The sequence below is a fragment of the Camelina sativa genome, chromosome 16 (assembly GCF_030686135.1).
Source record: "Camelina sativa cultivar CO46 ecotype springtype chromosome 16, ASM3068613v1".
NCBI classification, from domain to species: Eukaryota; Viridiplantae; Streptophyta; class Magnoliopsida; order Brassicales; family Brassicaceae; genus Camelina; species Camelina sativa.
Window position 1 is genome coordinate 10,608,421 of NC_141895.1, and position 22,797 is coordinate 10,631,217.

At 37.6% G+C, this 22,797-nt stretch overlaps 2 protein-coding genes and 1 long non-coding RNA gene across 6 annotated transcripts; all 3 read left to right on the forward strand.

Annotated features, from left to right (window-relative positions):
• Positions 1–769: 769 nt before the first annotated feature.
• LOC104750251 (protein ILITYHIA) lies at positions 770–17,278 on the forward strand. Of its 4 annotated transcripts, none has more exons than XM_087490349.1 (60): positions 770–1,202; positions 1,540–1,916; positions 2,008–2,139; positions 2,273–2,654; positions 2,843–2,989; positions 3,182–3,366; positions 3,448–3,574; positions 3,679–3,752; positions 3,883–3,959; positions 4,035–4,071; positions 4,146–4,312; positions 4,505–4,691; positions 4,787–4,864; positions 4,969–5,088; positions 5,174–5,233; positions 5,329–5,418; positions 5,527–5,617; positions 5,691–5,854; positions 5,977–6,270; positions 6,354–6,470; positions 6,628–6,729; positions 6,807–6,956; positions 7,147–7,311; positions 7,392–7,568; positions 7,753–7,875; positions 7,974–8,054; positions 8,136–8,252; positions 8,365–8,537; positions 8,969–9,046; positions 9,122–9,269; positions 9,616–9,738; positions 9,847–9,903; positions 9,982–10,092; positions 10,183–10,374; positions 10,456–10,629; positions 11,016–11,126; positions 11,205–11,274; positions 11,367–11,445; positions 11,724–11,826; positions 12,070–12,240; positions 12,325–12,447; positions 12,519–12,632; positions 12,963–13,069; positions 13,167–13,218; positions 13,299–13,405; positions 13,482–13,541; positions 13,642–13,756; positions 13,842–13,952; positions 14,037–14,174; positions 14,246–14,368; positions 14,460–14,531; positions 14,698–14,810; positions 15,028–15,186; positions 15,356–15,452; positions 15,540–15,722; positions 15,940–16,134; positions 16,209–16,388; positions 16,470–16,602; positions 16,750–16,828; positions 16,939–17,278. In XM_087490349.1, exons 1-60 carry the CDS (start codon positions 1,088–1,090, stop codon positions 16,976–16,978), a joined length of 7,827 nt encoding a protein of 2,608 aa, XP_087346475.1. In that variant the 5' UTR covers positions 770–1,087; the 3' UTR covers positions 16,979–17,278. The 4 variants fall into 4 exon arrangements, with proteins under 4 accessions (XP_087346475.1, XP_087346474.1, XP_087346476.1 ...); XM_087490348.1 differs by having other exon boundaries at positions 901–1,202; positions 5,685–5,854; XM_087490350.1 differs by having other exon boundaries at positions 903–1,202; positions 2,852–2,989; positions 5,685–5,854.
• Positions 17,279–18,443: 1,165 nt separating this feature from the next.
• AMT1;2 (ammonium transporter 1;2) lies at positions 18,444–20,397 on the forward strand. The gene has a single exon (XM_010472021.3). The coding sequence runs from the start codon at positions 18,690–18,692 to the stop codon at positions 20,232–20,234; it is 1,545 nt and encodes a 514-aa protein (XP_010470323.1). The 5' UTR covers positions 18,444–18,689; the 3' UTR covers positions 20,235–20,397.
• Positions 20,398–20,909: 512 nt separating this feature from the next.
• LOC147925426 (uncharacterized) lies at positions 20,910–22,354 on the forward strand. The gene is made up of 2 exons (XR_015585274.1): positions 20,910–21,143; positions 22,107–22,354. It is a non-coding gene; the product is annotated as an uncharacterized LOC147925426 (long non-coding RNA).
• Positions 22,355–22,797: the final 443 nt, after the last annotated feature.

Sequence of the window (22,797 nt, forward strand, 5' to 3'; positions counted from 1 at the left end):
CACATGTTGTTTCTAGTTTTAGTGTGTTAGACTTAAAGATTTAGATTTTTCGTAGATTCAATGTCTATGTATATGGTTTGGGTAATGTGTTTCTCAATATTTAGGATTTCTAATCATGTGCTACTATTACCCACATATTCTATTGGTATCTACATGAACACTGAACATATAGATTGTTGTTGTTGTACCATAAAGCCTAAATCTAAGCCCTAAACCCTAAACCCTAACATCTAAACTTTAAACCTAAAACATTGACATTGAATCTACATAAGTTTGTCAATTCACTATTTACCTTGAATAATTGTTTGTTTAATAGTTATTCATGACAAACCACAAACTGATTTGATATGTTCTTTTTTGTATCTTAATAAATATACATAATTTATCATCCACATAACATTGAATAAATGTTCAACTACTAATGGACAATGTCTAATATAATAATTCATCTAAAATATAACAAAATGTATCTTAAAATGTAGATAAATATAATTATAATTTATTGTATAAAAATAAATAGAGAATTTTTTGATAATAACTAAATAAAGTGAAAACAAAAAAAATGAGAAAAAAGAGAGAGCCACACACAAAAAAAATCTCTTTAGCAGTTAGTTTGCTGATTTTTTCTAGGGCAAATTGGTCACAAAATTTGTGAACAATGGGAAAGAAGTCTTGAAAAGTACACCAATACCAAAAAGTGGATCAAAATGAAAGATGTTTATGCAAAAGTAGGTGTATATACAAATAACCCTACATTATTTAGCTAGGTAAGACAAAAAAAAAAGGAGGATAGTGTATTCATGGAACTGAAAAAAAAAAAAAAGTGATTTCATGGGTTTGAGAATAAAAAAAAAAAGGTGAATCGATGAACTTAAAAGCCCGAATGACTTAACCAAACTTAAATTGAAGCCCAAACAAAGCTAAGTTCAGTATCATTAACTTTTCACTCTTCATCTTGTGCAAACCAACTGGCTTAGCCTAAACCCTAGTAGCCAGCCACAGAGAAGGAGAAGACGCTTCACCGTTTTGCCTTTTACGATTGTTCTGACCTACCAAACCTGGCTCCGTTCAATCTCCGTGGAAAGAAATGGCTTCTCCGTCGGAGTCTCTTCTCGCCATCTCTGGTTCTGTCTCAACAAGCTCCACTTTAATTAGACTCCGGATCTTCCGCCATGATATCCCGGAGATTCTTCAGAATTCCGGTAAACATTCAATATGGGTTTAATAGTTCCGACTGTTCCGTTTAAGATTATTTTTCTTTGTTTAACAGCTTGAGGCTAATTTTTGACTTTGATTGTGAACTTAAGTTAATAAATCCTAGTTAGTTCAAGTGTAAAGATCGAATCATTGAACTGGTTTGTTCTTCGAAATAGTCTAGGCAGATGGACCATTGCAGGAGATTGTAAATTTCATATTTTGTGATTCCTGCACATGGCATACCGATTGGTGTAAACATACTGTGATAGATTTTCCTCTTCGCTGGGAATTTTAGTGTGTACAGCATTCTAATTTCAGGTTACTTAAATGAATTATTTGCAGATATGACGTCTGAGATTGCACCCGTTCTGGTTGACATAATATTTCAAACATTGGCTATATATGATGACCGCAGCTCACGGAAAGCTGTGGATGATTTGATTGTTAAGGGCCTGGGAAATGTTACTTTCATGAAAACTTTTGCGGCCATGCTTGTACAAGTTATGGACAAACAGTTGAAATGTTGTTTTGATTCCGTCAGTTACAGACTACTGACTTGGTCATGTCTTCTTCTGGAAAATAGTCAGTTCGCTACAGTTTCTAAGAATGCATTTGCTAGAGTCGCATCAACACAGGCTTCCATACTTCGTACTATTATGGAGAGCTCTTTCCGCATGCAGAGGGCTTGTAAAAGATTTATGTTTCATTTGTTCTCTCAGGTCTGGCTGGCTTCACGATGTACTTTTTTTTTTTATGAAATATTCAATTGTATGAACTATATCGATTTAGAATTCGGTTGTTCTTTTGTAGTCACAAGCTATCTACAATTTATATATGGATGAAGTTAAAGGTTCCCGGATTCCATGTAAGGATGCCCCTGAGTTATTAGGACTACTACTAGAGTTCTCTTGTTCGTCTCCTGCTCTATTTGAACAGTCTAAGGTATAATTTAATTCACTGCACTCATTATTCTCTGCTTCTTAAACAAAACTAGATTTGCAAATGTTTTCCTTTCCTTACTCAATTCTATTATTTCTTTTTTTAAATCATCAATCTGTTTGTTTCTCGTCTGCAGGCCATATTTATTGATATCTATGTTAAAGATGTCCTGAATGCCAGAGAAAAGCAGAAACAAAATCTTAGTAAATGCTTCCAACCTCTTCTTCAACGGTTGTCGCATGAGGAATTTCAAACTGTCATCCTTCCAGCAGCTGTTAAAATGTTGAAGCGCAATCCAGAAATTGTCTTGGAATCTGTTGGCTTTCTATTAGCTAATGTTAACATTGATTTAAGTAAGTATGCCCTGGAACTGCTACCAGTTATATTACCACAAGCTCGACATGTGGATGAAGACAGGCGTCTTGGAGCTTTGTCAATGGTTAGGTGCTTAAGTGAAAAATCAAGTAATCCTGATACTATAGAAGCAATGTTTGCTTCAGTTAAAGCCATAATTGGAGGTTGGTCCTTCTTCCTTTTTGATCACTTTTTGATACATTACTCTTACAGATTATTTAATTAATAATACCTCATTTAGATATATATGAGTCTGACACGTTTCTGTTTATAAACAGCAAAAAGGCTGGGTTGTGGTTGAGTTATTTTCCTGATTGATATTATATGATTTACTGTGGACTTTTGTCTTAAGGTGCTGAAGGAAGACTTCAATCTCCACATCAAAGAATTGGAATGCTGAATGCAGTGCAAGAACTTGCAAGTGCTCCTGAAGGAAAGTATATTGGTTGTTTGTCGACGACAGTATGCAGCTTTCTCATAGCCTGCTACAAGGATGAAGGTAAAGTATTAGTTGTTGTTCATATCCGGTTGTGCTCACCAAAAGTTAACAATACAGTTGGAGGATGTCCTCATTTTCGTAATTTCCACATTTGTTTTTTCCCTATTTCAGTTATCATCCTTGGCAGTTATCTTTCAACTCTTTACCTTATGTCATCTGCTTACCGATTACTTTTCTTTTTTTATCTTATAGGAAATGAAGACGTAAAAATTTCAATCTTGTCTGCCGTTGCTTCCTGGGCGTCACGATCTTCTGATGCTATCCAACCAAACTTAGTTTCTTTTATTGCTACCGGCCTCAAGGAGAAAGAAACTTTAAGGAGGGGGCATCTCCGCTGTCTACGAATCATATGCAGAAATCCTGATACTATATCACAGGTATCCTTGCAAACAACTTTTCTGGCTTATATTGTATAAACCCTCTCATTAACTAAATATGCTACCGAATTTATCCTACAGATATCAGCCTTGCTATCCCCTTTAATTCAACTTGTAAAGACAGGATTTACAAAGGCAGTACAACGTCTAGATGGGATATATGCTCTACTGACCGTTTCCAAAATTGCTGCCTGTGACATCAAAGCAGGTTCAAACCAGCAACTTACGAGTCACACTCCTCTTATGAAGTATAACCATAAGATCCTGCCTTACTTTCTCCTTAATGTTGTGTTTCTTCTTTGTGAACTCCAGAGGATACTATGGTGAAGGAGAAATTATGGACTTTGATATCTCTAAATGAGCCTTCACTTGTGCAAATCAGTTTGGTAATATTTTCTAAAGGTTTCGTTTGGTACTTATTCTATGATCTGCTCTTGCGATGGCAGGGTACTTACTTTTTACTTTGCTGCCATTTTCTTCGTTTTCTCTCTTATCTTTGCATGTCACAATTGAAAGGCCTCAAAACTTTCGAGTGAAGATTGTGTAGTATGTGTTGAGCTTCTTGAGGTGCTCCTCGTGGAACATTCCTCCAGGTAATACTCCTGCCTAATGTGTGAGATTCATTGCTTGAACAGTTTCTGGAAGTTTGACTATCTACCTGAATTCAGGGTTTTGGAAGCATTTTCACTGAAATCACTATCAAAGGTAGTTAGTGAGTTCATGTTTTCTGACCCGTTTCTACCTGTTCTGGACTTATGTTTCATCTCTTTTCTATGCAGTTGCTTCTATTTCTACTTTGCCATCCAAGCTGGAATGTTCGTAAAACAGCTTACAGTTCTGTTACAAAGATCTTTCTCGCAAGTTCACAGCTAGCCACTACTCTTTTAGACGAGTTCTCGGACTTTCTTTCCATAACTGGGGACCAAATCGTTTCTCCTAGAACCAGGTACTGATGATAAGCTCTTTTTGTACCTTAAATTCTTTCATGTTCTGTGTTTGGTGCGCTATGATTTATCTCCTATTATTTCTCTGATCTTGGCTTTTTATTCGGTTCGATTAATTTAACGTTTTGAAAGGTTTGGACCTCGATGTCAATAGCAACTTGTTCCTTCTAGGCACTAACTTGACACCTCTGTAGTGACGCAGAAAATCCTGTGGATCATCAAGCTCCTTTCGTTCCTTCTGTAGAGGTGTTAGTGAAGGCTTTGATTGTCATATCATCGGCAGCAGTTACTGGACCTCCAAGCTCATGGATTGTTCGTAGCATATTTTGCTCGCATCATCCAAGCATAGTTGGGACTGCAAAAAGAGACGCTGTCTGGAAGGTAATCTTGACATTGGTCTCTTTACATGGTTAATTCTACGTATACATCTCTTATTTGCATTTTGAACATTGATTTTCACTTTCTGTTACACTCAGAGATTGCAAAAGTGTCTCAAAACTTGTGGTTTTGATGTTGCTACTTTTTTGTCGACCAATGGAAGAAGTGTTTGCAAGGTAATCTCACGAACAATGACACCTATGTCACCAAAACCTGTGATTTTTTTTTTTCTTTTTTCTTGGCATCACTAATTAACTGTTGATTTGAATGATTGTTTCAGAGTCTACTTGGACCGATGGGTTTAATGAGTTCTAAAATTCCCGAGCAGGAAGCGGCAGTATCTTCCTTGTCCACATTAATGTCTCTGGCGCCAGAGGATACATTTACAGTGTTTAAGATGGTATATTTATTTTAAGAAACTTTGTTACTAATTAAAGAGGTTGTCCCGTTTAATTTTCCTGATGTCTTATGTTTTATTTTTCTAGCATCTGCAAGAACTTCCAGATCGACTCTCTCATGATATGCTCTCAGTGACCGACATCAATGTAGATCTCCTCACTTTTACTGAGCTCTAACATTTCACTGTAACGTTTCATACATGGGTAGTTGTTACTCTTATTTTCTCATGTTGTTATTCCAGATATTCCATACACCTGAGGGGATGCTTTTAAGTGAGCAAGGTATATATGTTGCTGAGACGATTGGTGCCAAGTACACAAGGCAGGAGCCGGTACTTAAAATGGGTTTATTCTATTTTTATATGTTTTATACTTGATACATGATTCCCCCTTTTAGCATTAGGGATCTAATAACATATCCTTCTTGGTGGCTCATGTAGAGTTCTAATCATTCTCTAAAGAAAGGATTGGCTAGTAGAGAAGCTGCAAATTCAGGCAGAAGGGACACTTCAAAGTTGACCAAGAAAGCTGGTATAAATCTACCTTTGATTATTATGCCCCTGCATATATATTTTCTTCAGCCAATTAATAATTTCAGACAAAGGAAAAACTGCAAAGGAAGAAGCACGGGAACTGATGCTCAAAGAGGAGGCCTCAACACGGGAAAATGTTCACAGGATACAAAAAAGTCTTTCGTTGGTACTCCATGCTCTTGGGGAGATGGGTCTTGCTAATCCTGTGTTTTGTCACAGCCAGTTACCTTTTTTGGTATGTAAAAAGCTTTCTTACTCAGTTCCGTAACAGTTTTACTTATCTATATGCTGTAGAGTGAATGAATATATTTCAGCAACAATTGTTAACCTCTTACACTCACCATATCTCTTTCCCAGGCTACCTTTTTGGATCCATTGCTGCGATCACCTATCGTAAGTGCTACAGCCTTTGAAAACTTGGTGAAGCTTGCAAGGTGTACAGTTCAGCCACTGTGTAATTGGGCTCTAGAAATTTCAACTGCTCTGCGGTTGATCGCGATTGATGAAGTTGATACTTCATCTGATTTTCGTCCATCAGTTGACAAGGCTGGGAAAACAGATGAGGGCCTTTTTGAGAGGATTATAAACGGGTTATCCATATCTTGTAAATCCGGACCACTTCCCGTAGATACCTTCACATTCATTTTCCCGGTGTGTTTCTTACCATTATTGTTTACATTATTCTAACTTGGTAGTTACTTTCACTAGAACGAGCTGTGCTTTTGTCTTGCCAGATACTGGAGCGAATTTTACTGTCATCAAAGCGGACAAAACTTCATGATGATGTGCTTCATATTCTGTGCATGCATCTAGATCCGATGCTGCCACTTCCAAGACTCCGGATGATATCAGTTTGGTGGCTTGAACCCTGTCTATTTATACACTACATCCATTGAGTTTTAGTGTCTATTACATGTGCTCATTTCTTTCCATTTTTTTGTTTGTGAGAGCTGATATTACAAACCAGCTTCGGTTTCTTAAATATAACATCTAAACTATTATTTTCAGGTTCTTTATCATCTGCTAGGTGTTGTTCCCGCATATCAAGCATCAGTTGGACCTGCACTTAATGAATTGTGTCTTGGATTGCAAGCAGATGATGTCGCAAATGTATTTCTTTTAACTACGTGATGTGAGCAAAATTTTCATTTCTAGTGAGTTATATTTCATTTTTTTTTTGTTTACAGGCACTTTATGGAGTATATTCAAAAGATGTTCATGTCAGAATGGCCTGCTTAAACGCAGTAAAGTGCATTCCAGCTGTTTCCAAATGCTCCCTTCCTCAAAATGTTGATATAGCGACAAACATTTGGATAGCTTTACATGACCCTGAAAAGGTTAACCTTCGTAATTTGTTGTGATATCTAGTTATATTGTCTTTTTGTTGTACATAACTGCTGGTTATATAACTGTTTGCCATGTCCTAACTGTTAAATTGATGTACTTGACTGGGGCTAGCAAAGTTGTTGTCCTCTTATTTGTTTTGTTATTCCTCCATCTGATGCTCCGTTATCTTAATGGTTGCAGTCAGTAGCTGAATCAGCAGATGATATATGGTCCCGTTATGGATATGATTTGGGGATTGATTATTCAGGAATCTTTAAAGCACTTTCTCATACAAATCTCAATGTCCGATTAGCTGCAGCAGAAGCATTGGCTGATGCTCTTCATGAAAGCCCGGCATCAATCCAGGTCACTGCATTTCCTTAATTATTACTTTTTTTTTTTTTGTGTCAAGGAGTATGGTTTTTAAAGATTAATTGGTTTTCCAGCTATCTCTTTCAACTTTATTTTCTCTGTACATCCGTGATGCTACGTCTGGTGAGGATGTCTTTGATGCTGGTTGGATAGGAAGGCAAGGAATAGCCTTAGCACTGCAATCTGCTGCCGATGTATTGACAACAAAGGACCTTCCTGCTGTTATGACATTTTTAATATCCCGTGCGCTGGTATGTCTTCTCCTCTTGTCAGATGAATGTTTGTCAAATGAAAGAAATCTCCCCTTTATTAGCCATGTTGGTGTTGCAAAGGATTTGGGTTCAGTCATTTTACCTAGAAACCCACATTTTATGTTGTTTTCGCAAAACTATAGCTTAAAGCTTTTGAAACTGAGTGGTTTTTTCCTAAGTGCAGGCTGATCCCAACACAGATGTTCGTGGAAGGATGATCAATGCTGGTATCATGATTATTGATAAGCATGGCAAAGAAAACGTTTCATTGTTGTTCCCCATCTTTGAGAATTATTTAAATAAAGAGGTTTGTTCTACTAGCAACTGAAAACCTGCTCGATACATTGTGTGTTTCATGATTATTACGAATTGCTTTGAAGCTTCATCATATCTATTATCTTGCAGGCATCGGATGAAAAGGAATATGACCTGGTTCGTGAGGGTGTTGTTATATTCACTGGAGCACTGGCAAAGCACCTAGCAAAAGTGATAACTCTATCATTTGTTAAATCTCGTCACAGTGCACATGATTTCCTGCTCTATCTTATATATCAACAATGATGGCAGGATGATCCAAAAGTCCACACTGTTGTGGAAAAGCTGTTGGAGGTGTTGAACACACCATCAGAATCTGTGCAACGTGCAGTCTCAACATGCCTTTCTCCACTTGTGCTATCAAAGCAGGTATGTTTCCTACAAATTTTGAGATCTTACCTAAACATTTTTTGCTATACATAATGGCTTTGGCATGGGTAGTATTTCATTCTGTTTTCGTTAATCTCTGATGCTTTGTTAGGAGGATGCCCCTGCCCTTTTTTCAAGGCTCTTGGATAAGCTAATGAAGAGTGATAAATATGGTGAGCGGAGAGGGGCAGCTTTTGGTCTTGCGGGAGTAATTATGGGCTTTGGAATTTCCAGCTTGAAGAAATATGGTCTTATAGTCACTTTGCAAGAGGCACTTATTGACAGGTATTCTTATGCATTATTTTAACTGTATATTTATATGGTATTTAAAGTTTATGGTATCGGTGTTTTAGGAGTGCATGTTCGCTTGTGATGCCATTCAAGCTTGTGTTTTGGTATTTTAATTTATATTTTTCTGAGGTTATGTAGCTGTTCACTGGTACTGAGGGACCAAACATATTCTGCATAGATTCCGTCCATTTTGATTCATTAGCTCTTCTGTTTATTCTCTTTAGCAATACATTGTTGACATAATCGATTTATATTCAAATAGAAAGGCTGCCTTGCAAGTCATATTCCATTGAAGTGGGCTAATTAGTTACTGGTTGTTTCTTATGTCATTGATGCTTTGTCCTTTTGCATAACATCTATAATATGTAGAAGTTCACTATTAACCTTACCTCACTTCTGCTGTGTTGTTTGTGTTTTTGCTGCAGAAATTCTGCGAAACGGCGTGAAGGAGCACTTCTTGCATTTGAATGTCTTTGCGAGAAGCTTGGAAAATTATTTGAACCGTAAGAGAACTTTCTAATGATAAATATGCCAAAAGCAAATGTTGCAACTTGGTAATATACATTCTTTTGGTTTAGGTATGTGATAAAGATGTTACCCTTACTTCTGGTGTTGTTCTCTGACCAAGTTGGAGCAGTTCGTGAAGCAGCAGAATGTGCTGCTCGAGCTATGATGTCTCAACTCTCTGCATATGGTGTGAAACTTGTCCTTCCTTCTCTGCTCAAGGTGATTATTTATTAAATTCTTAAGATTTTTAAGCTCAGTGTTCCATAACTATGGTTTTGTGCATTACCATGTGCCCTCCTCATGATCATCTTTTTTATTTGGTTAACGATGCAATGCTATCTTCTTTTTCATTGTTGTAATTCTTTGCGCTTGACAGGAAAGTCGGAAAATTTACTGATGCTTTTAAAATTGTTTTTTCTATCACCCCTTATTCTGCTAGTTGTACCCTGTATGAGTTCTGCACCTTAGAAATAAGGTTCAGTTACTAACTTGGTATACCAGGTTGCATATATTTTTCGGTCTTACATGACAGGTACTTTTCTGTTGATTTCATTCTTTCTGACAGGGCCTTGAAGATAAAGCATGGAGAACAAAGCAGAGCAGTGTACAGCTTCTCGGTGCTATGGCGTTTTGTGCTCCTCAGCAACTTTCTCAATGCCTTCCTAGGGTTGTTCCAAAACTCACAGAGGTGTGTAATGCATGTAAATTCAGCTGCTTCTTAACCTTAATCCTAGGAAAGATTGCCTCCCTTGAAAATAATTGATATTATCTGATGTGATGAGTTAAATTTATACAGGTTTTGACGGATACACATCCAAAAGTCCAGTCAGCTGGGCAGTTAGCACTTCAGCAGGTTAGACTGATATAACAGAAAAGATACCATATTTTATGGACTTTACTGACTAGATTTCCGTCTCACGATTATATTTAGGTTGGAAGTGTCATAAAGAACCCAGAGATATCCTCTCTTGTCCCTACTCTTCTGTTGGCCTTAACAGATCCCAATGAGTACACACGACATTCTCTTGACATCCTTCTCCAAGTAAGGATTCTGTTTGAATTGGCCCGTGATTTTTTGTACATCTGTTTTCCGTTTTTTTCTTTTTTAATAATCTTTCTTCTCTGATTACAGACAACATTCGTTAATTCTGTTGATGCCCCGTCGCTTGCACTATTGGTACCAATAGTGCATAGAGGATTGAGGGAAAGAAGTTCTGAAACAAAAAAGAAAGCTTCTCAGATTGTCGGCAATATGTGTTCTTTGGTGACAGAACCAAAGGATATGATTCCTTACATAGGATTGCTCCTTCCTGAGGTTAAAAAGGTAATTTCCTGTTCTTACCAAGATAATGAGTTATCTCTCTCTTGCATAAGATGTATATTAATTAAACACTGGAGCTGTCAGGTTCTTGTGGATCCAATTCCCGAGGTACGTTCTGTGGCAGCAAGGGCTGTTGGGTCACTTATTAGAGGAATGGGAGAGGATAATTTCCCAGATCTTGTTCCATGGCTGTTTGAAACTCTAAAATCTGATGCAAGCAATGTTGAAAGGTCTGGAGCTGCTCAGGGATTAAGTGAGGTATGTAGAATAAGATGTGTTTTGTGTGGCATTGTTTCTTTTAGTCAAAACACCTGGTTTGATGTTGTGGAAATTCACTAAATTATTTGTTAGCTTTAACACAATGAGCTTAATTTTGTTATGTTCACAGTTTTCAATACATCATTGCAGAAGTATCAGGGTTTTACTATTTAGTATTAAGTTGATTGATTCTCTTAATATAAATATAACTTAGTGAAACGTCTCTGTTGATATGCTTCTTGTTACTTCTTGTAATTCAAACAAGTACATTTAAAAATGATATGGAGTATGACAAGTTGCAAAATCATCTTTCTCAGCTTCTCAATAACAATTGTTTCCAAATATTCTAGATGCATCTGTTAACACATTTTCTCCTTATGATTCAGGTTTTAGCAGCTCTTGGGACAGATTACTTTGAGAATCTACTTCCTGATCTCATTCGTCATTGTTCTCATCAAAAAGCATCAGTCCGAGATGGATACCTTACGCTTTTTAAGGTGAACTGTCGCTTCGTAGATGTTCCTCAAATGTCAGTTTATAAAAAAGTTCTAAAAGCTTTTGTTTGCTATTCGCAGTTCTTACCAAGATCCTTGGGTACTCAATTCCAGAAGTACTTGCAGCTTGTTTTACCGGCCATTCTGGATGGTGAACCCATAATTTTTTTGGCAGACTTTTAACTTCTAATATAGCTGTTGACTTATTGCCTAAAATGATGGTGCTATATAATAATGTTTTAGGTCTTGCCGATGAGAATGAATCTGTTCGTGATGCAGCCCTTGGGGCTGGCCATGTACTGGTGGAGCACCATGCAACAACGTATAAATTTACACTAAATCTACTGCTCTCTGACTTTTTTCATTGCATGTCTAAATAGATTATTTAATATATTGGCTACCATAATACGTAGATTTATTAAATTTTTAACCCATTTAATTAGTTATTTGAATGGTTCTCCTATGTGCCACTATTTTTCCTTGAATCTGTGGTAGATTAAAGTGAGAAAATCTGTTTCAGTAGATTGTTGAAATCTAATAGAAGCGTCTTTTATTATTAAAGATTCTCAGGTCTTGATAGTAGCATGATTGGTTTTACAGGTCGCTGCCTCTTCTTCTTCCAGCTGTGGAGGATGGTATTTTCAATGATAATTGGCGTATCCGTCAAAGTTCTGTCGAACTACTTGGGGATCTATTGTTCAAGGTTAACATCATCGTTTGTGTTGTGTTTTCTTGTTGTTTATCCTTCTTCTCGAAACCTGTAGCCTAGTATATACTTGGTAACCAATCTGTTCATCCTCCCAGCCTAGTATAGATGTACAGTGCTTGGTATTTAGTGTGTATTAGTAAATGTACAGGTTAGAATATGGAAGAATGTACTATCAGTTTCAGCACTTATAGGTCTAGGACTTGCCCTAATTGTTGATATTTGTATCTTTTGTACTAGGTTGCTGGTACATCGGGTAAAGCTCTGCTGGAGGGTGGAAGTGATGATGAAGGTGCAAGTACTGAAGCGCAGGGTCGTGCAATTATTGATATTTTAGGGATGGACAAGCGTAATGAAGTTCTTGCTGCGTTATATATGGTCCGGACTGATGTTAGTTTGTCTGTTCGTCAGGTAATGTTGTGAATGCTTTATCTACGAGTTTTGTTTGATTTTACTGAAATTCTTAGTTCAAAATAAAATTTCTGCTTTTTCCAGGCGGCACTACATGTATGGAAAACCATTGTAGCTAATACACCAAAGACTTTGAAGGAAATAATGCCAATTTTGATGAGTACCTTAATTTCTTCTTTGGCATCACCATCCTCTGAGAGGCGCCAGGTTTGGATCCTATTTTTCTTATGTTTCTTTCCTTATAACCTGCAGTTGTATGAGTCTACCATACTGTGTAGGTAGCAGGAAGATCACTTGGAGAGTTGGTTAGGAAGCTTGGTGAAAGGGTGCTTCCTCTTATCATTCCGATTTTATCTAAAGGACTGAAAGATCCAGATGTTGACAAAAGACAAGTAAAAGCTTCAATCTCTTTAAAACAAATTTACAGCATTGAACATATTTTTTTTGTTTTCATCCGGAACTATTTTGGTATAAAGTTATTGTTGCGCTCATGCTAACCATGCGATCGTTTCTGTGTTCTAGATATTTTGACATGTATCACTGCATGCTTTGTGTTCCATTAAGTTTGTGTCCTGCTGCATTGCTTATGTCCATATGTGATGCGTAAATGTTTTCATATCGATCAGCTGATGCTAAGCATAGGATAGTTTGCTTAAATCTGATTTGCAGACCTCAGGCACATGTCTATCGTTTACTTGATTTTATATAATTATGATTTACAGGGTGTATGCATTGGCCTGAATGAAGTGATGGCCAGTGCTGGGAGGAGTCAGTTGCTGAGTTTCATGGATCAGCTCATTCCCACAATTCGGACGGCACTTTGTGATAGGTTTGATTTATTCTTCATGCATCAGCTTCTAATTTCGCATATTTTTATGTTAATGAAAAAATTAACATTTCTTAACTTCTACAACGTTCGTCTACAGTGCTCTTGAGGTTCGTGAATCTGCTGGACTAGCATTCAGCACTCTGTATAAGGTACCTGTGCTGACCTGTGTTTCTTATCAGATTGTTCTAGTTCACTCTATATTAATCATTCGTCTACTTTTGTAATGTAGAGCGCTGGATTGCAAGCAATGGATGAGATTATCCCAACTCTTCTGGAAGCGTTAGAGGATGATGAGATGTCTACTACTGCACTGGATGGCCTTAAACAAATTATAAGGTATTCTTCTACTGTTTACTCAGGCTATTCTTCCTCTACTCAGTTCCAATTACTGAATTAACTTTTGGAATTGCAGTGTTAGGACATCAGCTGTTCTTCCACACATCTTGCCCAAGCTTGTCCACCTTCCTCTCTCGTATGTGTTCCTTTTGTCTATATTTATAGATAGATATGCATCATCAAGTATGATGAATTACTTTCTGGCTGTCTCAAACATTTTAAAATGCCGTGTCTAGTGCCTTAAATGCTCATGCTTTGGGAGCTTTAGCTGAGGTTGCTGGTGCTGGTTTTAACACTCATCTTGGGACCATACTTCCTGCTTTGCTCTCTGCAATGGGAGATGAAAACAAGGTAAAAAATTATGATTGTCTTTCTTCACCCTTAAATTTTATGAAAGCTTGTTATCTATAATTAAGATTCCCTTTCTTTTATGCAGGAAGTCCAATCATTGGCTCAAGAGGCTGCAGAGAGAGTGGTGCTTGTGATAGATGAAGAAGGAGTTGAGACTCTATTATCAGAACTTCTCAAAGGAGTGTCTGATATTCAGGTTCGCTTGTAACCTCATTTAAATTAGTATGTATATTTTTGGCTTGTAAGTAATTTAGGCGTCTTTTTTTTTTTTTGTTTTCAGGCTTCAATTAGAAGAAGTTCTTCCTATCTGATTGGTTACTTCTTCAAGAGTAGCAAGCTTTACTTGATTGATGAAGCTCCAAACATGATATCCACCCTGATTGTTATGCTCAGTGATTCTGATTCAACAACTGTTGCGGTAGGGTAGTTGACCAGAAAGAAAAGAGTTAAAGTTAGCATCTCTAGTCTAACTTATTCTCTTTTATACAGGTTTCCTGGGAAGCTTTGGCTAGGGTTGTTGGTTCAGTTCCAAAGGAGGTACTTCCTTCATATATAAAACTTGTACGTGATGCTGTATCTACCGCTAGGGACAAAGAGCGCAGGAAGCGGAAGGTGAATGTCACTATATAAGAGATCAATGAGGGATCATATTATGTATTGTAGACTAATATCTGTAAAATATACGGTGCTACTTGAATTGCAGGGAGGATATGTTGTTATTCCTGGTCTATGCCTCCCTAAATCCCTTAAGCCATTACTTCCAGTATTTCTACAGGTATGACTTATACCTTGATTTTCTGGGTGGCTTGAGCTTATCGCACATTTAACATTTTTCTTGCACAAAATATTCCCCTAGATTGCATGCTCGTACAGGAGCAATCAAGCAGTTTTGTACTTTGTACTTAGATTTACCTTGTATTATTTTGGTGTTATGATTTCAGGGTTTAATTAGTGGATCCGCCGAGTTAAGAGAGCAAGCTGCACTTGGTCTTGGTGAGCTTATTGAAGTTACTAGTGAGCAAGCATTGAAGGAGTTCGTCATACCTATAACAGGGTATGCAGTCTTCATTCCTTGTGTCGATACTTGTGCTACAAAGTATTTTTCACTTTGCTTGGGTCATATAGTTTTTATCTGGATAAAAATTGATGTTCTATTTTGTTAGGCATAGAAGTGATTGTGCATGGTGTTAGAAGAACTTTGACTGAAAGAGACAAATTTTATTAGGTATCATTTGTCTATTGTGTTAAGATACATTTTCTTGTTGTTTCAGGCCTCTTATTCGAATCATAGGAGATCGGTTTCCGTGGCAGGTCAAAAGCGCTATTTTGGCTACATTAATCATCCTTATACAAAGGGGTGGGATGGCGCTTAAGCCATTTCTCCCTCAACTTCAAACAACATTTGTCAAGTGTTTGCAAGATTCTTCAAGGTTAGTCCTTGTCTCAACTTGAATGCAAGTGAAGTTTTTGAATGTCTAATGACAGGCAAAAACTACATCTTATGGTAGACGATTTGGATTTAAGCACATATAATAGTTATGCTCCATTTGACAACACCTTGTTCTTGTGTACATCGATTTAACACCTTTACAACTGCAGGACCATTCGTTCTAGTGCTGCCCTTGCCCTGGGAAAGCTTAGTGCATTAAGCACGAGGATTGACCCATTAGTTGGTGACTTGATGACAAGTTTCCAGGTACTTCTTTAAGCAACTAATGCAGATTATCTTAATGTGTCCATGTAGGTCTTAATTGTTTATGAAGAATTTGTTATATTTTATCAGGCCGCAGATTCTGGGGTACGGGAGGCTATCCTCTTTGCTATGAGAGGTGTAATTAAGCATGCTGGGAAGAGCATTGGGCCAGCTGTCAGATTACTCATTTTTGATCTCCTAAAGGATTTATTGCACCATGACGATGACCAAGTTCGAATTTCTGCCACAAGCATGCTGGGTGTTTTATCACAGGTAGGGTCTCTTCTATAGGGAACTTTTTCTTTTTAGCCCTATGATTCACACCACTTACTCGATACTACGTAAGACACTTCTCATGTGATCTATTAAGCATACCTTCATTTTAGTGTATTTTTATAGAAGCATAATTAGGGTATGTTGGGTATGTTTAACTATTGAGGATTATAATGCTTTGTTGAAGCCTGAGCTTCTTAATTTCCTATTTTTGCAGTACTTGGAAGCTGCACAACTCAGTGTTCTGCTTCAGGAAGTCAGAGATTTATCTGCTTCACAAAATTGGTGTGCTACGCATGGCTCAGTTCTCTGTATTTCATCTTTGCTGAAGCACAATCCTTCAACCATTATGACATCGTCACTCTTTTCCTCTATGTTAAATTCTCTTAAGAGCTCTTTGAAGGATGAGAAGGTACCTTTGTGAGAAAAAAATGTTGCCCTCTTATTTTGAATAATCTTGGTTTTCTGACACCTTCTTTTGAATAGTTTCCATTACGCGAAAGCTCGACAAAGGCTCTGGGAAGGCTTTTGCTACATCAACTTGCAATAGATCCTTCCAACACAAAAGTGGTTATCGATGTCCTTTCATCGATTGTCTCAGCTTTGCATGATGATTCTAGTGAGGTTCGAAGAAGAGCTCTCTCTTCACTGAAAGCTTTTGCAAAAGTAAGTTCTACAAGAGTAATATCGAAGTGGATATAATTGTTAGTGATACGTGCAGTGGTAATGGAAGACATTATTTTACAGGATAACCCATCAGCAACCATTGCAAATGTAAGTGTTATTGGGCCTCCACTTGCTGAATGTTTGAAGGATGGGAACACACCAGTGAGACTTGCTGCAGAAAGATGTGCTTTGCATGTGTTCCAATTAACAAAGGGTATTGAATCTGCAAAACTTCTCTCAGTTTTTTTATGCCAACAGTATGTTGGCAAATTGGTGCATTGCATCTGTCTCTCTTTGTAGTTGTATTCTGGAAACTGTAACAGGGATATGTTTTACTAATGTCTTTGATCGGTCTCTCCAGGCGCAGAAAATGTTCAAGCAGCTCAAAAATATATAACAGGATTGGATGCCCGACGGTTATCCAAGTTTCCTGAACAAAGGTACTTAATCTTCTTCGCATATGAAACTCTTATGATGACCAAAACTTTCTTGTTATGGGTAAATTTAGTTCCCTTGGACTTGCACTAAATACAATTAGTTACATTTGCAGCGACGACAGCGAAAGTGATGATGATAATGCAATTGGGTAGGAAGGAAACTGTCTTCTCCATATCGCTGTTGAATCCATTTTGTAGAAGAGGCTCATTTCGGCAGAAGCGTTTATCCCTTGAGTTGCGGATGATACAGTATCATTTTTCTTTCGCATGAGAATGTAGATGCACAGAAGTTGATATTACTATATATAGATATACCTGATCTTGTATAAGATCCTTGTGTTCTTGGTTGGGAAGCATAGTTTATCTCATTTTCTTTATTTGATACGGCTACAACATTTTTGTTATATTGTTACGTAACAAAGGGGTTTTGTTTTATGCATATTTTAGGGACCATATTTTAGTTGTTGCTTACTCTCTCTATATTAAAACCATAGAGCCGTGCCTAGGACTATATGGACTGGATGCAGTTTTTTAGAAAGATCTTAATTCAAATACAATTTTTTTTGATAGTAATAACCACCATAATCCAAAGAAAAAGAAGAGTAAAACAAAAATTACTGAATTGGATAGGTTAAAAAGAAAAGAATTCCTATCCCCAGGATTTTATTTTTTGGCGGGCATCATTTCAGTCGGAAGTCAAAATACTATGGAATGAGGTCAAAGTTTGTTTAGGTATATCTAGCCTTCGCCACTTTTGGAGGATAGGCTTTCTTCTCCACGCTGTCAGGTTGATGGTTCGTGGAAAGGCTCGGATCATTTTCATGGATTGGGTTAGTGGTACTATAATGGTGACTATTCGACACTCTTCCTGGGAGCAAGAAGTTTTCGACGCGGACCTACCCTCTTACATGCGCAGCTAAAAGCTCTGATCTGGGCTATAGAGGCTCTGTTGGCGGTTGGGGTTGACTATCAAGCCTTTGAGACGGATTGTGCAGAGTTGATTGCGATGGTGCAGACACCCGATGATTGGCCCGCCTTCTCGAATATGCTGGAAGATTTCTCATTGCTTAGTCCTCCTTCCCTTCCTTCACCTTGACCAGGATTCCCCGTGAGTCCAATGTTAGGGCAGATTGTCTCGCCAGTTCTTCAAAATCGTTAATTTCTGAAACTTCTTTTGTAAACTTTTTTTGTTATCCTCCGGTTTGGGTTACCTATTTTGGAGTTCTGTTTTAATTTATTTAATGTTTGGTTGAAAAAAAAAATCTTAAAAAGACTTAAAATATATTAAAAATAATATAATGTGGACTGAAATTCTTTGTGTCACATGATAATTGACAAAATGGAAACGAAAACATAACTAAACGGAGAGATGTGATGTTTGTAACGGACTGCTCATATTTAGTGAAGATAGTGTTTTTTTCAGTCGAATGGTCTGCCTACTCAACATAGTTAGAAGAGATTCAGAACAATAAAATAAACTTTCTTAGTTTTTACGTTAGGTTAATATTAAAGCAGATAATTTAATACGTAAAGTATAGGCGGAACTGTTTTTGAATTTATTTGTAAACATGTACTTTCGTTTTGGTTGTTTTAAGCTAATCAATTTAAGCTGTTGAAAACAAGCCAAGCATCTAATCTAATATTTCTTTTTAAAATAATCCAAACCAGAATAATTTTAAAACGAAGAAAACATTTCTTAAACCCCAACAGGAAGAAGAGGACTAAGTAGGACCTCTACCTTTTGTCAGTTTGTGATGGAATTTTTCTATCTAAATACACCAAAGAGACTCCCACCACAAATTACTGTCTCAAACACAACACATAGCACAAACAATTACATCCTCTCTCTCACTTCCTCTCCACCATGGACACCGCAAACACCACATGCTCCTCCATGGATCTCGCTGCTCTCCTATCCTCTTCTTCTAACTCAACTTCGTCCCTCGCTGCAGCAGCCTTTCTATGCTCCCAAATTTCCAATATCTCCAACAAACTCTCCGACACAACTTATGCCGTCGACAACACGTATCTCCTCTTCTCCGCCTACCTCGTCTTTGCTATGCAGCTCGGTTTCGCCATGCTTTGTGCTGGCTCAGTCCGAGCCAAGAACACTATGAACATCATGCTTACTAATGTCCTTGACGCGGCCGCCGGAGCCATCTCTTACTACCTCTTCGGATTCGCATTTGCCTTTGGTACACCTTCCAACGGCTTTATTGGCCGCCATCATAGCTTTTTTGCCTTAAGCTCTTACCCTGAACACTCCGGCTCCGACTTTAGCTTTTTCCTTTACCAATGGGCATTTGCCATAGCCGCAGCGGGAATCACCAGTGGTTCCATTGCCGAGCGAACACAATTCGTTGCTTACCTTATCTACTCTACTTTCTTGACCGGTTTTGTTTACCCAACTGTCTCGCACTGGTTCTGGTCGACTGATGGTTGGGCTAGCGCATCCCGGTCGGACAACAATCTCTTGTTTGGCTCAGGTGCTATAGATTTCGCAGGTTCAGGGGTTGTTCACATGGTAGGGGGAATTGCCGGTCTATGGGGTGCGTTAGTTGAAGGACCACGAATAGGTCGATTTGACCGGTCAGGCCGGTCAGTGGCTTTACGCGGTCACAGTGCATCTCTTGTCGTTCTTGGTACCTTCTTGTTGTGGTTTGGATGGTACGGGTTTAACCCTGGTTCCTTTTTAACCATACTAAAAGGCTACGACAAGTCTCGGCCATATTATGGTCAGTGGAGCGCTGTCGGTCGTACTGCGGTCACCACAACGCTTTCTGGCTGTACAGCTGCGTTGACCACTCTATTCAGTAGACGACTCTTAGTAGGCCATTGGAATGTCATTGACGTATGCAATGGACTTCTAGGCGGATTCGTAGCTATAACCTCTGGATGCGCCGTGGTGGAGCCATGGGCTGCTATAGTATGTGGCTTCGTAGCATCATGGGTTTTGATCGGATTTAACTTGCTTGCTAAGAAATTCAAATACGATGACCCACTTGAGGCCGCTCAACTCCACGGGGGATGCGGAGCATGGGGATTGGTTTTCACCGGGCTTTTTGCTACGAAAAGATACGTCAACGAGGTGTACATCGGTGATAGGCCTTACGGACTGTTGATGGGCGGGGGAGGAAAACTGCTTGCCGCACAGATCGTTCAAATCATTGTGATCGTTGGGTGGGTGACAGTAACGATGGGACCCTTGTTTTATGGGTTACATAAGATAAACCTTTTGAGGATATCAGCAGAGGATGAAATGGCTGGAATGGACATGACACGTCATGGAGGATTTGCGTACGCATACAATGACGAGGACGACGTATCGACTAAACCTTGGGGCCATCTGGCTGGAAAAGTGGAGCCTACTAGCCGGAGCTCGACTCCTACACCGACCTTGACTGTTTGAACGGAGAATCGAGTGGTCCCGAGCGAGTGAGTTAATAATATGTGGTGAAGACAAAATTATTCTCTCTTATAACAATAACAAGATCCCTCTCTTTTCCTGTGAAGTTAATGTTTCAAAATTAAACCTTAGAAATAAAATCTATATTTTGAACCAAACAAAAAAAGAGAGAATAAAATCCGTATTTAACTGCTCGTGAGATTTTTTAAATGTTTCTTGTAAGATAGCATGTGGGGATTGGGAACGTTAAAATGTTAAATTATCAGCTAAACTTAATCAGAATTGTGTTGGATGTGGCATCTACGATTTTCCATGGCCATCTTAGGGTTTCCGAGAAAAAAAAAAACAGAAATAGGAAAAAGACACGAGACGCGAGAGTGAGGTTAATTTTCTTATACCTAACCAACTTTTGTTAAACCTAACCAAATCCAACGCATATTATAATTTGATAAAAAAAATTGAAACTCATAAAAAATAGAGAATTGTAAAAATATTATTTTACCAAATACTTTTTTTTGGGTAATTGACAAAAATAACACACATTTAAGTTTTTGTTCTAAAACTAGCACACACATTAAAATATTCCAAATTTAACACAAATTTGTATATCATTAAAAATAAAATATTAAAAAATTGAAACAATAATCTTTCGTACATCTGAAACAAAATCGTGACATTGTAACCACCGTGCTCTCTCTCACTCCCCCCTCTCCGTCGATTCCAAAACCAAATCAGATGTACCACCGACGAACCCAATCAGATCTGAATCGGAGGTGAGTCATCGTCGGTCGGTGTATCATCGTCGGTCAATCAACGGTGGTATCACGTTCACGTATCAGATTCATGATTCTTCTTCTTCCCCGATCATCTTCTTCGTCTTCGTGTCACTGTTCATCATCTGGTTTTCCTAGTGTAATCTTTATATCCATTTTCACTTGCTATTCTTCTTTTATTGTAGAAATTGTAAGCATTGTAACTTTTATATGTATGTGATTTTGACTTTTCCAAATCCCTAAAAACCTAAATCACCATATTCTTATCCATTTAGTTAGGCTAGTATTTGAGGACATAAACAAATCAGAACTTGAGATGATTTAGTGTTGGTTTTATGTGTGTATGATTTGCAGTTGTAATTTTTATGTGTGTGTGATTAGGATTTTTGATTATAGAAGTCTCGTTCTTTCTTACTTGAATTTGTTGCAGAAATTAAAGAATCAAGTTATTGTTGACTGTAAAATAATTTATATTAGTCTACTTGACTTGGTCGTTTTAGTTTTGTAAGAACAAGTTTATTGTAAGTATATTTGCGACGAGTCTTGAAATTGGATGTTCTTGTTACTTATTGAGATGGTCTTGGAGCTGAGTTAGGACTAGCATGCACCATCAATTAAGCTTCTATCTTTGTGTTGTTAGATTTATATACTACCTAATGATAAATTTAAAGTGTGTTTGCCACAGAATTTGAACATTGCCCATAATACAGCATTTTTTAAAAAGAACTCAGTTGTCTTATCTCTTATGTATAATATGTTGTCATCCTTATTGATTGTTGCTTGTGTCTTGTTTATTGTTTGTTGCTTGTGTATTGATGTGTTTCTTAGTCACATTTGAAAATTCAGGAAACATTGTTGCAAATTCAGAAAGACTTTCCTGAAACATATTCCCTGTCTTCATTTTTATTGCATGAAATGGGGACTGATCATTGCTTGTTGGAGTTTATCTTATAATTCTCTTAATTGGGGAGATAAGAGTATGTAATTCAAGATTTGCTTTAGTTAGCTTCTGATTACAAGGTAGTAGCAGTATTGCAGTAGCTATGGAATTGTTCTCATAATCAGTGCATCTAATGCAATACATGATGTTCTTGAATTTCAGGAATACCGTCATGAAAAGAAAAGAAAAGAGCATTAGGAAGGAGTCATTGACGTTTAGGAAGAACTCCTTGAAATTTAGGAAGAATTCAGTGACGTTTAGGAAGATCTTCCTAAAACATCATGTTGGATATTTCTATTTGCTACCTTTATTGTAAAAAACCAATATGCGCACATAATCAAATCATTATACATCACTAATGAAGTAATATGTGATACAATAAAGCAAAACACATATAAAGAGATTTAAAAGCACATTTTTAAAAAAATTAGGAATGATTCCATAGCTTTTAGGAAGGTGTTCTTGAATTTTAGGAAGACCTTCCATAATGACGAACTCAAACTTCCACTTAAGTGCCCATTTTCCTATCTTCATCATCAACTCTCTGCTTTGTTCTTGAAATATTTGTCATCATGTATATCATCAATCATTTGAGTTAGACCTGAAAACCTTATTTTTCATCATGTATATCATGTAGATCATTAATCACTTGAATTTGCAGGTTGTATGTCTCTGAAAAATTGTAGCAAAATCTAGTTGTAGGTTCTTCAAGTTTAAATATGATTGACACCTTAAACCGAGATGCGAGATCACAGTGAAGTAGGATGGTCATAATACATTCAAGTTTAAAATTGTTAATTTTGCACTAGTGCCAAACCTGCAAACTACAAGCCAAAGAAGTCGACGACATTGA